Genomic DNA, 15,459 nt, shown 5'->3' with positions numbered 1-15,459 from the left:
GTGCGCATCTTAGAGCTTTTTTTTATAAGCCAACGGAGGAGGTCGGAGGGTGCTAGCTGAGCTGGCGTGTTAAAAAAAATAGCATTCAATGGGATGCGATGCGATCATCATCATCTTCTCCACTGTCGTCTTTTGATATCCCCCCAACCTACCTCCTCTTTTCTTCTCTCTCTTGCCCCCACCCACGGCCGCCATCTTCTGGTAAACCCCACCATCCGAGCCTTCTCTCTTCTTCTTTCTCTCCCCCTTCCCATGACTGCCATCTTTCTCTCTTCTTCTCTCTCTCCTGCATTCATCGTCTCATCTCCTCCCAAGCCGAGTTTCCCACCCCACAATCGCCATCTCCTCTCCTCCCAAATCTTTCATCATTCATTAGTGAATATTTTGTTTGAATCTTTAATAGTACTTTTTTCATCCATTAGCTGACCTGACATGTTAAAAAAATAGAAAAAAGAGATGCGACGCTATTGAACTCTTACGCTAAAGGCGCCTTCATGGTTGACGAAGACGCCTTTATTCACTATGAAGGCCACTTCATCGGTGCCTTCACGGGATCGGATCTGGATGCCACGGATCACTCAGATCATTGACAACTACCATTCTTTCTCCCAATTTCTAGTTTCCAACTTTCGCGGAGCAAACTAACCTTGAGATCCATCGATTTGCCATCATAATGAAGGAGACAGGTGGTTTAAAAGTTGAATGATCCTAGGTCTATCACGATAAACAATAAGAGAGAAAGATAAATATTAAGTTTTGCAAAAATAAACACAAACTATCAGAGGATAAATACAAACTCTAAATAATAAGCAGAAATTGTGAATAAGAAATTATGAATAATAAACACAAATTTTGTATGAATAAATAGAAACTGCGAATAATAAATACAAATTTTGTGCTGATAAATAAAAATTTTTCATGATAAATCCAGACTCGAGATTCAAAAGTTGAGTAATCTTAGGTCCACTCACGATAAACAAATGATAAACAATAAAAGAAGAGGATAAACACTAAGTACTGCAAAAATAAATATAAACTCTAAATAATAAATAAAAATTTTGAATAATAAACACAAATTTTGTGCAGATAAATAAAAATTTTTTAAGATAAATACAAACTCGGAGTTTAAAAGTTGAGTGATCCAATAGTCTATCTAGGATAAAATACAAAAGAGATGATAAATACTAAGTCCTATCCAAATATACATAAATTATTGAAAGATAAACACAAACTTTAAATAATAAACAGAAACTATGAAATATAAATATAAATTTTGATTGGACTCTGGTTGGAGTTTGTGTTTATTATTTGAGGTTTATATTTATTATTTGAGATTTGTGTTTATTATTTAGAGCTTATGTTTATCCTCTGATAGTTTGTATTTATTTTTTTAAGACTTAGTATTTATCCTCTCTCTTATTATTTGTCATGGTGGACTCTAGAACTACTCGATGAGTTTATGTTTATCCTAAGAATTTTTTATTTATCGATATAGAGTTTGTGTTTATTATTCATAATTTATATTTATTATTCAAAGTTTGTATTTATTATTCATAGTTTCTGTTTATTATTTGAATTTTGTGTTTATCTTCTGATAGTTTGTGTTTATTTAAGCTAAGATTTAGTGTTTATCATCCTCTCTCCTGTGTTTTATCTTGGGTGGACCATTGGATCACTCAACTTTTGAATTGTGTTTATCTTGAAAAGTTTTTGTTTATCGATATGGAGTTTGTGTTTATTATTCACAGTTTTTATTTATTTACACAAAAACCCGAATTATGATTTGATTTGAAGAGTTTGCGTTGTGACCCTAATGAAATTTTTTGTGAGATCTATGGTGGTAGCGGAGGGTACAGGTCGATAGTCCCGAGCCTGAAGCCCACCACTGACCTCGTTGGGGGATGCGGGGGGCAACGCCCCCAACGATATGTATCAGTATAAATATTATATTTATCTTAAAAAAAATTTATTTATTGATACTTTTGTTGCCTCCCATGGTACAGATCGGTATAAATATTATATTTATTTGAAAAAGTTTCTATTTATCGATACTTTATTATTCATAATTTCTGTTTATCGACCCAGAGTGGCCTACTGTTATGAAGGAGCTTTCTTGCCCGTAAACTACTGTCATCTATTGTTATCTCTTCATCATGACAGATTCTGGACAGCTTTTAGAGCTGTGCATGGATGACATAAAGTGGATTGGATTTGCGTAAAGAAAGGTTATCCTTCTTTCATATGAAAAATATAACTTTTATCCACCTTCAGCCTTCTTGAAGATTTTTTTTCTTCACAGAATAGAGGACCGGCATCCTCTTCTACCTCCTCCATTCACAGAATAGGGGTTAATAAATCAACAAAATTTAAACATAAAATCAGAGAAATTATCGAAGGAACTTGAAATGAAGGCTCCTGTATGGAGCATGTAGGCACCTGCATGTAGGCTCCTACATGTAGGCACCTGCATGTAGGCGCCTTCGTTTTAGGTTCCTTTGATAATCTCTTCGATTTTAGATTTAAATTTTATTAATTTATTAACCTTGTTTCGTGAATAAAGAAGATTTAAATTTTATTGATTTATTAACCCATGTTTCGTGAATGAAGGAGGAGGAAGAAGAGGATGCGGGTCGGAGAAAAAAATCTTCAGGAAGATACCTTCATGCATGATTGTAGGTGCATGCATAAAGCATAGATTTTTTTTTCTCTAATTTTAGATTTAAATTTTGTTAATTTATTAACCCCTATTCTATGAATGAATGAAAGAGGAAGAAGAGGATGCGGATCAGAGAAAAAAATCTTCAGGCACATTCATGCATGATTGTAGACACTTACATCTTGATTATAGGTGTCTACAATCAAGATGTAGGCACCTACAATCATGCATGAAGATTTTTTTTCTTCGATCCATATCTTTTTCTTTCTTCTTCATTCACGGAACAGAGATTAATAAATCAACAAAATTTAAGTCTAAAATCAGAAAAAAAAATTTCAAGAAGTGTGGGCACCTTCATGCATGATTGTAGGCACCTACATCTTGATTGTAGGTGCCTACAGTCAAGATGTAGATGCCTACAATCATGCATAAAATGCATCTTTTTGAAGATTTTTTTTCTTCAATTTTAGATTTAAATTTTATTGATTTATTAACCATGTTCCATGAATGAAGAAGGAGAAAAAAAAAAGATACGAATTAGAGAAAAAATCTTTAGAAAGGCGCCTTCATGCATGATTGTAGGTACCTACATCTTAATTGTAGGCACCTACAATCAAGATGTAGGTGCATGCATGAAGGTACCTTCCCGTAGATTTTTTTTTATGAAATAGAGGACCCGCGTCCTCTTCTTTCTCCTTCATTCATGGAACGGGAGTTAATAAATCAATAAAATTTAAACTTAAAATCAAAAAAATTATCGAAGGAACCTGAAATGAAAGCGCCTACATGCTCCATGTAGGCGCCTTCATGCTTCTTCTTTCTAGATTCCTCTATCTCATTCAATTCTTTCAGCTTATTTTTTTAACAATGCCTGAATGATTCACCAGTTTTTCGTTTCATTCCATTTTAAAACACAAACATTATCAATAAATAAATTAAAAAAATAAAATATTATATAGTTTGAATGTATATATCATCAAATTAAAAATAATTTAAAGTTTCACACAAACATTATATAGTTTGAATGTATATATCATCAAATTAAAAATAATTTAAAGTTTTTAGATGAGCAAAGCATTACAACGATGGCGCACCAAACATCATATAGAATAAAAATAACAAACAAAATAGATGACAGCAGAAAGCTCCTTCTAACATTCGTCATATCTCGCATTGATATACTGATATTGCAGCCTCCGAAATCTGACGACCAAGAAATTTTCAAGCACAAGTGACTTACGATCAAGTCGGCAAGGGCAGTTTCAAATCTCTGTTGGAAGTTCTGCTAGAAGATCTGTGTCTGGTATCAAGTCTCACATGTTTCGATGAAAATATAAGAAAAATAAATCACAGAATCTTGCTGAAAATTCGATGGACCGATGGAGATCGATGGCGGTATAGCCAGGCCTAGTGGATGTGCGCGCCTTACCTACATGGAGCATATAGGTGCCTATATATAAATTATAGGCACGTACAATTCACATGTAGACACCTACAATTTACATGCAGGCGCTACATGCTCTTAGGCGAGGCATCGCACGTCCATCGGACCTGGCTGTATCACCACCGGCCTCTGTCGATCTGTCACCTATAATTCAATTGTAGGCGCCTACAATTCATGTAGGCGCCTACAGTTCATGTAAGCGCCTACATGCGGAGGAGGCCGACGACGGGATGACGGAGGCCGGCGACGATACGGCCAGGTCCGATGGATGCGGGACGCCTCGTCTAGGAGCATGTAGCACCTACATGTGAATTGTAGATGCCTACAATTCAATTATAGATGCCTACATGTGAAGTGTGGGTACCTATAATTCACATGTAAGCACCTACATGCTCCTAGGTGAGGAGCTCACGCGTCCGTCAGGCTTGGCTGCACTGCCACCGATGGAGGCCTCCACATGTAGGCGCCTATAATTCAATTGTAGGCGCCTACAATTCATATGTAGGGCTATATGCTCCTAGGCGAGATGCTCGCATGTCCGTCGGACCTGACTGCTCCGTCGACAGCCTCCTCCATATGTAGGTGTCTACATGAATTATAGGCACCTACATGTGAATTGTAGGTGCTTACAATTCATACGTAGGCACCTACAATTCATTTATGGGCGCTACATGCTCTTAGACGAGGCACTCGCACGTCCGTCGGGCTCGATTGCACCGCCGCTAGCCTCCGTCGCTCCATCGGTGGCCTCCTCCGCATGTAGGCACCTACATGAATTGTAGGTGCCTATATGTGAATTATAGGTGCTTATAATTCACATGTAGGCACCTACATGCGATGAAGAGAGAAGGCACCCGAAGGCGCCTTTATGAATCCTTCCAACTTCCTTCATGAATCCTTACAGTTTTCTTTGTCAATCTCTCTGATTTTAGACTTAAATTTTGTTGATTTATTAACTCTATTCCATGAATGAAGAAAGAAGAAGAAGAGGATGCGGATCCTCTGTTCCGTGGAGATAAAAAAAATATTCATGAAGGCTAAAGGTGCCCATACACAACTCTAAAAGTTGTCCAAAATCTGTCATGATGATAGATGATAGCAATTTGCATAATTAAGTGTCGATAAATAGAAATTTTTCGAGATAAACACCACAGACCTCACAAAAAATTCCATTAGAATCACAACGCGGGTTCTTCGAGTCGGATCATAATTTGGGCTAAACTGAAAATACGCATAATAAATACAAACTTCGTGTCGATAAACAGAAACTTTTCAAGATAAACACAAACTCGGGATTTAAAAGTTGAGTGATCCAATAACCCATCCAGGATAAAACACAAGAGAGGATGATAAATACTAAGTCCTACCCAAATAAATATAAACTATCTGAAGATAAACACAAACTTTAAATAATAAATAGAAACTCCAAATAATAAACATAAATTTTAAATAATAAATAAAAAATATGAATAATAAATACAAATTCTATGGCGATAAATAGAAACTCCTTAAGATAAACATAAACTCATTGAGTGGTCTTGGTCCACCAAGATAAACAACAAGAAAGGAAGGAGGATAATCACTAAGTCCTGCGAAAATAAATATAAACTATCGGATGATAAACATAAACTCTAAATAATAAACACATACTCCAAATAATAAACATAAACTCCAACCAGAGTCCAATCCGGATTTGTGTTTATCTTGAAAAATTTTTGTTTATCGGTATAAAGTTTGCGTTTATTATTCATAGTTTTTATTTATCTACACAAAGTCACTCTATATTTATTATTCACAGTTTCTGTTTATTATTTGGAGTTTATGTTTATTCTCTGATTGTTTGTATTTATTTCTGTAGGACTTAGTATTTATCCTTCTTTCTTCCTCTCTTATTGTTGTTTATCATGGATGGACCCTAGGATCACTTAACTTTTGAACTTTAAGTTTGTGTTTATCCTGAAAAATTTTTGTTTATCGGCATGAAGTTTGTATTTATTATTCACAGTTTTTGTTTATCGGCACAGAGTTTGTATTTATTCGCAGTCTATTTGTATTTATTATTTACAGTTTCTATTTATTATTTAGAGTTGTGTTTATCCTTTGATAGTTGTGTTTATTTTCGCAGAACTTAGTATTTATCTTCCCTTCTTATTATTTATCATAGATGGAGTATTTATCCTATCTAGGATTATTTACAGTTTGTGTTTATCCTCTTGATATAAACACAAACAATGAAAAATAATAATGAGAAACAATAAGAATATAACTTAATATAATTTATAAAAATATTCACTAATGACCGATGGGAGATTTGAGAGGAGAGGAGATGGCGGCTGCAGGATGGAAAACTCGGCTTAGGAGGAGATGAGATGGCTACCATGGGAGAGAGAGAAAAAGAGAGGAGGCATGGGTGGGGGTTATCGGAAGACATGGGTGGGGAGAGAGAAGAAGAGAGGAGGCGGGTGGAGGAGTTATCGGAAGATGGCGGCAGAAGAGATGATGAAGGGGTTATCGGAAGATGGCGGCAGAGGAGACGATGACGATTGCGTGCACTGGCCTTACGTCGTATCGCATCTCATTGAATGTTGCTGTTTTTTTTTTTTTAATACGCCATCTCAGCTAATGCCGTCTAAACTCCTCTGTTAGCTTACATAAAAAAGCTCTGAGATACGTGCCGATCTAATGGAGGGGGATCCGACCGGATGGAAACTAGGATCCGATCGACCGCAGCCTAGTGTACCTCTCTTTCTCTCTCTTTATATATATATATATATATATATATATATATATATATATATATATATATATATATATATATATATATATATATAATCTCAAAGGCATGGGATCAGATTGGATACGCGGTAAAACAAACCCATTTGCAGCCATATGACAGTCCAAACACAGCAAAAAAGTCTCATTGAAACTGAGATGGTAGCAAGTTGTAAATAAAAACTTCCTTGTTAAATCAAAAATTAAATAAAGTCACATTACACAAACTAAAAAAAGACTGCTAGATCTAATAACGACTAGGAAATTTAACCATCTAAATAAGGTAGTCAAGAAAAATCTCAAAGTCACTGATGCATTAACTTTCATAAATAAGGAAACACCAGAGAGTTGTACCAATCAAATGTATCCCATAAGGGCCTTAATATTTTAGGGAAAGCTCATGATAACAAATTATCTCATATTTGCATCTTAATACAAGCATTAAATTAAACCGGCAGGAAACTTCATGAATTCTTGTTATCATATTAACCATGACAACAGTGTTAGTTCAGAAATATGTCAAGGTAGTGAAAGGGATTCTATGATAAATGGTTGATCCAATGGGCACAAAACCAACAGAGGTTTGGCTAATTCTATGTAATGCAAAACCATCCATGTTAGAGCCCCCAGACTGTGTCGCAGCTCTAAAGTGTCAACTTCAAGGAAATTAACCTTAAGTTGTTTTTCCTAATTCACTTTATTATAGTCTAGTTCACATAATTATACAACAGAAGTGTTAATATGATGAAGCTGTCGATAATTAATTTTGTTGACACTGCTTGAAAACAAATATGCAACATTGCTCAATCACTCCCAGTCTACAGGAAGCATACACAGACATAATAATTGAGAGGCTCACACAGACTGGACATGCTCGATTGACTATTATTTCACAGCACAACAGATCAATGCTATGAGATGCTTCTTGTGGTAGAGTTCATGGCCTTGAACAATACTAGTTGGCTCAAATGACTAAAAAGCCAGCAGCTGATGTAACACAACTAAATTAACTTTCCAAATAGTCATCCAAAACCCGAATCTTATGGGAAATTCCAACAGCTTTCACACTCCCGTTAGTTTCTTGCGTAAGGCACCATCAGGCCCCAAAAATGCTAAATAAGAAATCACTTTCTGAATTCTCTCTCACTTGTAAATCCTTAATCTGATATCATGCACTTATCCATAGGCATTATATGGTTTTTAACCTTTAAATGACTTTTAAAACATAGGTTTTGTATTATGAAACTCTCAAATGAAAATTTATTTAAATCTCATTCTCCATTTCAGTAATCCAACATGGAGTTCTCTAAAAGTCTAAAAATGGACATGGGACAAGAATTATCATTACCAATTCAATATGCTTACATAACAATTACAAAAAGAACCATCTTACAGAACAACTTATATTTAAAAAAAAAAGAAAAATCATTCTATCACCAAATGCACCACAGTTTAGAGCATTGCCACATGGATAAACAAGGAAACAAGCATAAAGGAAATGGAAAGATGACAAGTAAAAGAAGTTACACCAGTGGATAAGGTGGACAGCTCATGATTCTTTGTCAGCAAAATATCACATAAAGATAACTGCATAATGGAAACAAAACAATTAGTTTTTATTTCATCCTACAAACTTGTATTATATTGAAAAGATCATTTTTTTTTTTTTTTTTTGCCTAATAGAAACTAGCAAGGGTTTTCTGTTTTCAACTGAAGAAAACAGCATCAATGAGAAGAGAAAATCAATAGTCCATGTTGGTCAAACTGATCTGCCACATAACTGTATTTGGAATCCAGGATCAAATTCATAGATTCCAAATATTATCTTGATACCCCTGATCCATATCAGCAAAAAATAACTGCAAGGTCACCCCAAACCAGATATTGACAACTCTCTCCAACAAAAATTTCTGGACCAAATTATGTAGGTTGTACTGCCCTGTAAACAGATCTTGGATACCACATAATATAAAGCTTTTACAAGTCAAAATTTATTAAGCTGCTTGGTACTTCCATGACTCTTTTGTCAGAGGTAAATTGGAAAAAACATTGCATAAAGCATTACTTCGAATGTTGTCATCAGACAAAATTTAAATATTAATATCAAAAGGTTTATCAAAACAAAGAAGAACAAGAGGGCAAAACAACACCATGAAGGACAACAAGGAAGAAGAATGGGGAAAAACAGGTAACAGAAATGTATGAGAAGAAATACAAGCAAATGCTGATAATTCCAGCATCCCATAGTATCATTCATGGGAAAATCCTTTCCCTCTTCCCTTTTTTCTTAAGAGATAGCAGAAGTTCATTAAATAACCAACAGGCCAAGAGTAGGAAAGCAGAATCCTCATATGTCATGCATCAATGACAAACAGCAAATATGAAAGTAATCCATCTAATAATGCAACTATAAGTTTATTCTCTGAGAAAGCACAATAAATCAACACCAATTTCACTTTCATCTTGTAGCACAATTCATTCAACAGTAAGTAATAGAATTCATCCTTGAACTAATAAACCATGATCCCACACCATTTTGAAATATGCAAACATGGAAGCATGATAATGCCACCATTTACTATTCCAAAACCACAAGCGAACATGAATATTCGTATCGAATTATCAAACCATCAAAAAAGTAAGCGGCAATTCTAAACATTGCATATCATAACCATATCCAAAAGAACATATATTCCAGAAATTGTCAAATTTGATTAAATTTTACAGCATCAACGAAACAAACAAGATCCCACTCATCGAGTCAACATTACCATGACCATCAAAATTTAACCAGAGTATCCTCATATTTCCACAAGTCTCAAGAAATTTGACGACTGATATCCATGAGTTACTAATTTCTAAGGGAAGTAATGGGGATAGTAGCAGTAAAAGGCTGGCACATCTAAAAACAAACGAGTGAAATCACCGGCCCAACGCCATGTTGGTGGGGTTGAGGCCCAGCAGCATGTTGTTCCCGCCAGGGACGTAGACAACATTCGGCGTCTTGGAGAGCGTAGCGGCGATCTCCCTCGCAGCCTCGATCCTCCTGAGCTCGAGAAGCCCCATGCCGACAGCAGCGGTGGCATCAGAGATGAGCTTGGCAGCCTCGCTCTCTCCCTCGGCACGGATGACCGCAGCCCGGCGCTCCTGCTCTGCGCGCGCCACGAGGAACTTGGACCGCTCGGCCTCCTGCTGGGCGACCTGCTTCTTCTCGACGGCCTGCGAGAACTCGGCGCCATAGGAGAGGTGGGTGATGGCGACGTCGTCGAGGACGATGTTGAAGTCGCGGGCGCGGCGGATGAGGGCGTCGCGAACGAGGGCGGAGACGTGGGGCCGCTCGGTGAGGAGCTGGTCGGCGTTGAATTGCGCGACGACGGCCTTGAGGACCTCGTTGCCGATGGAGGGGAGGACCTTCTCGTCGTACTCGGTGCCGAGGGAGGTGAAGATGGTGGGGAGCCGGGAGACGTCGGGGCGGGAGAGGAGGCGGAGGGTGAGGTTAACCATCTGGAGGTCCTTGGTTCCGGAATTGGAGGTGAAGGTGTGGGGGCGGGTGCGGATGTCGAAGATGTAGGGCTTCTGAAGCCAGGGGATCAGGAAGTGGGTGCCCTCACCGACGGTCTCGTCGAGGACGCCGCGGAACCGGTCGAAGAGGACGGCGCGCTCGCCGCCGTCCACGGTGTAGAGGGACGCGTTCAGGAGGCTGGCGCCGATGCCGAGGCCGATCGCCGCCCGGGTTAAATTCGTCAGGAACGACACCGGCGCTTGCCCGCCACCGGCCGCCATTTCGATCGACCGATGTTGGTTGCGGGGTGATTTGGGGGCGCTGCGCTGGGTGACGAAAACCCTAAACCCGCGGTTTGCGGTTGGTGGTTTTATCTGAGTATGGAGAGGAAGAAGGGAAGGGGGTACAGTGTCCCCGGGTTCAGCTGAGGGTCTGGAATGTTATTATTGATGGTGATGATAGATCAACGCCGTCTGATTCGTGGTTTCCCTTGTTCGTGATTACGCGAATGAACAGGAAAAGGTTTTTATTTGTAAAATTCTAAAAAAAGTGGTGTGTTTTTCATTTGTAAAATTTTAGCGATGATGGTGCACGAGGAGGAGGCAGCGGGCTAGAAAAGTTCGTCGCAGCTCATCCTACATCAGTACAACATAAATAAAATGATCCTCTTTTCTATAAAATGGCAAATTTTATGTTATCGTGAAGCCATAGTAAATCTTTCCTTCGATGTGAGCTCACAAAGGGCTTGATAGTTGATGTGTCTTTTAATCGACTAGAGCCGATATGGTCAGAAACGACCAATTAGTGCCCACCACAAGTTCACTATGAAGCCTTCGCCTCACTCAACCAGCTCTTGCAATGTGGCTAGTCCAAGAACGTACGAAGTTACCTAAATCTTCATTCATCTGGTTACAACCAGCCTACGAGAGCAAACAATTCCTATAATTGCGAGATACATGAGAATTGGCACGAAGAAAAATTACCCATATGATATCTTCCAAATATCTAAATCTCCATTCCATAGCTTACTGTTACCAGCTTTCATCTATATAAACTACTTTATGGAAAGGTGTAGTTCACTAAAGTGGGATGAAATCTATTTGAGATTAAACTCTAATTTCTAAATTTTTTATATTTTTGAGTTTCTATTTCTTTGTTATTCATATAAAATTTTACATATTTTTTTAAGAATTATTTGACTTAGGCATCAGAGAGTCCTCTACTAGATACTCTTCAATAAGTGGGCTTTTTTATCTTTGATGTTTTAGGATCAAGCCTAGCATTTGATTGAAGATCCAGCCGTAGTCTCCCTCCCTCTACTATCGATCAGGCTCGAACAACCCAATTGTTACTATATCTAAGTTCTAGCAACCATAATTCAATATCCTAAGAGGTGCATTGAGATCTCTGGCCAACTCCATTGATCTATTCATCATCTTGTCGAGCTATCCAACATATCAGTTAGTTCGATAACCTAGTTGGATCAGATCTCAACAGTAATAGATCGGCACTAAAGGAAAGATCCTAATCCCATCACTAGACATTCTACTCTATAACATCCATGGAGTCTTAGAAAGCACAGGTAGATGCTGACGGCTCTATATAGAGTTCGTAAAGGGCTCTAGCTCCATCAAATATGCAGATGGCCCCAATGGTCACTATCGAGCAATTCTAATTGCTCTTATAGTAGGTTCGAGTACTGACTATAATAGTCCAAAGCCTACAGTAGATGGCCACTAATCCCCAGAAGCAGCAGCAGCAGCATTAGGTGGCTCAAAAGTCGAGCCATCATGGAGTCCTGGCCCAACCAAGCCACCACCCTCTTCCATAGAGTCTAGAGCGGAGCCATCATTCCCAATCCCCAAGCTTTAAAAGAGCTCATAATAGTCACCGATCCTCTCACCAGGGCTTGAAGCGAGTTTCTCACCACTGTCATTCTCATCTTAAAAATCCAAGGAAAGCACTTCATAGCCATCACTCCCATTTATAGAGACCAAGGTGAGATAAGAGGTACTTATCCTCTAGCTTTCCTTCTTCATAGGAGGATTCAGCAACCAATGATTCTTCTCCCCACTGTTCTGAGAGCCTCCAAGAGGGGGCAAATGTCTGACCGCAAGCTAAAGGAGGTGGATGGTTACCTCTAGGCACTATGGCAACATCAGGTCAAGCTTGGAAATAATTTGGATTTCTCCACTAAATGCCTTATTTTCAGCAAGAATCATGGAGGAGGCTATTCCTTCTCGGTTCAAGGTGCAACAACTTGAGACCTATGATGGCACCATCGACCCCTTCGATCATGTAGAGATCTTTAAGGCTCTCATAATGCTACAAGAAGTAGTCAATTCAATAATGTATCAGGCCTTCCTTGCTACTCTTCGGAAGGCAGTCCAGATGTGATACATTAGGCTTTTGCCAAGTTCCATCTAGTTCTTTAAGGAGTTCAGTGAGATATTTGCTTCTTAGTTCAAGTGCAACAGGAAGTAGAGGAAGGACTCCTACATCCTTTTTACCATCACATATATAGGGATGAAGAACCCCTTTAAGACTTTATCAACTGCTTCAATGCAGCTATTTTGGAAATCCACAACTTGAATTACTCAATCATGATATCTACCATGAGAAGAGGATTGAAGCCCAATCGGTTCCTCTTCTTCTTAGAAAATTTTTTTTGAAAGGACTATACTAAGCTCCTGGCCCAAGCAGATAAGTACATTGATACTGAGGAGGCCATGGCAAACAGGCATGGTGAGAAGGTTGACAAAAAGAAGAAGAATAAGTGGATTGGGGATGGCCTAAATGAGCCCTATAAGAAGCCCAAGGATGGGGGAGGTCTCCCACCGACCAAGGAGTCCTTCTCAGAGGTTTAAAAGATAAACACTCTTAATACATATCAAGGAGAAATTCGTATGGAAATCAAAAATCAAGAGTTTGTGAAGTAGCCTAAGAAGACGAAACCAAATGCTCGCAAGGATATATGCAAGTTCTACCATTTCTACCATGACTATCGGCATAATACCGAGGACTACTATCAGTTGAAGAATGAAATTGAGGACCTCATTAAGTAGGGCTTCTTTGGTGCCTTTGTCAGCTGTTTGTAAGATCGAAGTGATATTGGTCAAGGACAACCTACTCACAGACTACTGCAACAACCAACCAACTATAGGAGTCATCAACACTACCTTAGATAGATTGACAGTCGATATAACAAGCTCATTTGCATGGAGGATGTATGCTTGGGTAGCCTAGATTGGGAGCCCAGCATCGAAGAGATAGAGGTTGGGCAAGGTCATTTTCTTTTCGGACACTGATGCTAAGAATGTCTAGACTCCCTATGATAACACTGTTGTAGTTTTTCTCACCATTACAAACTATGATATACAATAAATTTTGATTGATGATGAAAGCTCAGAAAACATCTTATTTTATGATACTTCTTGCAGAATATACCTATCGAATGATTGACTATATAAAATCAATTCTTCTTTGATCAGGTTCTCAAAAGATCCAATCTCCATATAAGGTGTTATATCCCTTTCTATCACTACTGGATAAGTATTGGGGTAAACAACTGTGAGGCTTGATTTCTTAATCATCAATGTCCCATCAGCCTATAGTCTAATACTAAAATAACCCAACCTAAACACTCTGCGTGCTATTGTTTTAACTTACCATTTATTGATGAGGTCTCCAATTACAAATGACATAGGAGAAACCCAAGGCAACCAAGTGCTCACTCAGTAGTGCAATGTTGTGACCCTCAAAGGTAAGAAATTACTGGAGATGCTACTGATCGAGGACTTTGATGCTTAAGATAAGCAAAGGCAACATCGAAGGGAATCGACCAAGAAATTTCTCCAAGTGCTCCTCTACAAATTAGATCTAAGTAGGATGATATAGATTAGAGCTCAACAAGAACAATCCTCAAGGGCTTAACTTATGGACTTCCTATAAGTCAAAATTGATGTCTTTGCCTAATCAGACTTGAACATGCCTAGTATCAACTCAAATGTCATCATCATCCATAGGTTGAATCTAGATTTAATTCATTGACTTGTCCAATAGGAGAAGAGGAGATTGGCGCTAGAGAGAATATGCCATCAATGAGGAAATGAACGGCTCTTCAACATGGATTTCATTCATGAGGTGAACTATCCCAATTGGCTAGCCAATGTTGTCCTCATCAAAAAGATAAATGAAAATGATGGGTATGCATTGATTTTGCTGAGCTTAACGAAGCTTGCCCCTAAGATAACTTCTTATTGCCAAAGATCGATCAACTCATACATGCCACGCTAGGACACTAGATGCTGAGTTTCATGGAAGCATTCTCAGTCTATAATTAGATCTGCATGGTACCTGAGGATAGGAGAAAAAATCTTTTTAATCACCAACAAAGAGCTCTATTGCTACAAAGTTATGCTCTTTGAATTAAAGAATGCAAAAACCATTTACCAGGCCCTCATCAATAAGATCTTCAAAGATCAAATCAACTATAATATGAAAGTATATGTAGATGATATACTGGTTAAAAATAGATAGGTTAAGCATCACATTGCTAATCTTGAGGAGGTATTCTATACTTTAAGTACTGTATGAAGCTCAAACCAAGTAAGTGCACTTTTAGAGTCACCTTGAGAAAATTTCTCGGATTGATGGTGATGTAGCGTGGGAAAGGCTAATTCAGAAACACTTGTGCTATCCTAGAGAGGACGTTCTCGAGGGTGAGAAAGGAGGTACAACACCTAGTAGGATGAATTGCTGCATTAAGCATATTTGTGGTAAGGTGAAGTATATGCCCTTCTTCAAGACACTAAGGCAAATCAAAGGCTTTTAATCATCGAAGGAGTGTTGGGTCCCCTTTTGACCAACTCAGGAATTACCTCAACTCATCTCTGCTTTTATGATGAGGTACCTGAGGATCAAGAAGGTAGCTTATACCCTCATCATCATAACTAAAAAACTCCGATCCTACTTCTAAGCTCATTCCATCATTGTGCTAACCAATCAGCCTTTGAGGCAAGTTTTGCAGAAGCTTAACATATCAAGGAGGTTGGTTAAATATGCTATTAAGCTCAGGGAGCTCGA

At 38.3% G+C, this 15,459-nt stretch overlaps 1 protein-coding gene across 1 annotated transcript; it reads right to left on the bottom strand.

Annotated features, from left to right (window-relative positions):
* Nucleotides 1-9,535: 9,535 nt before the first annotated feature.
* On the bottom strand, nt 9,536-10,799 carry LOC105033725 (prohibitin-3, mitochondrial). The gene has a single exon (XM_010908628.4). The coding sequence runs from the start codon at nt 10,653-10,655 to the stop codon at nt 9,795-9,797; it is 861 nt and encodes a 286-aa protein (XP_010906930.1). The 5' UTR covers nt 10,656-10,799; the 3' UTR covers nt 9,536-9,794.
* Nucleotides 10,800-15,459: the final 4,660 nt, after the last annotated feature.

This window comes from Elaeis guineensis, chromosome 3, assembly GCF_000442705.2.
Source record: "Elaeis guineensis isolate ETL-2024a chromosome 3, EG11, whole genome shotgun sequence".
Lineage (NCBI taxonomy): Eukaryota > Viridiplantae > Streptophyta > Magnoliopsida > Arecales > Arecaceae > Elaeis > Elaeis guineensis.
This window is presented reverse-complemented; position numbering and strand designations above follow the sequence as displayed.

What these genes read in the sequence shown, in the direction of transcription:
- LOC105033725 (XM_010908628.4), bottom strand. Translation starts at nt 10,655, where the DNA reads ATGGCGGCCGGTGGCGGGCAAGCGCCGGTGTCGTTCCTGACGAATTTA.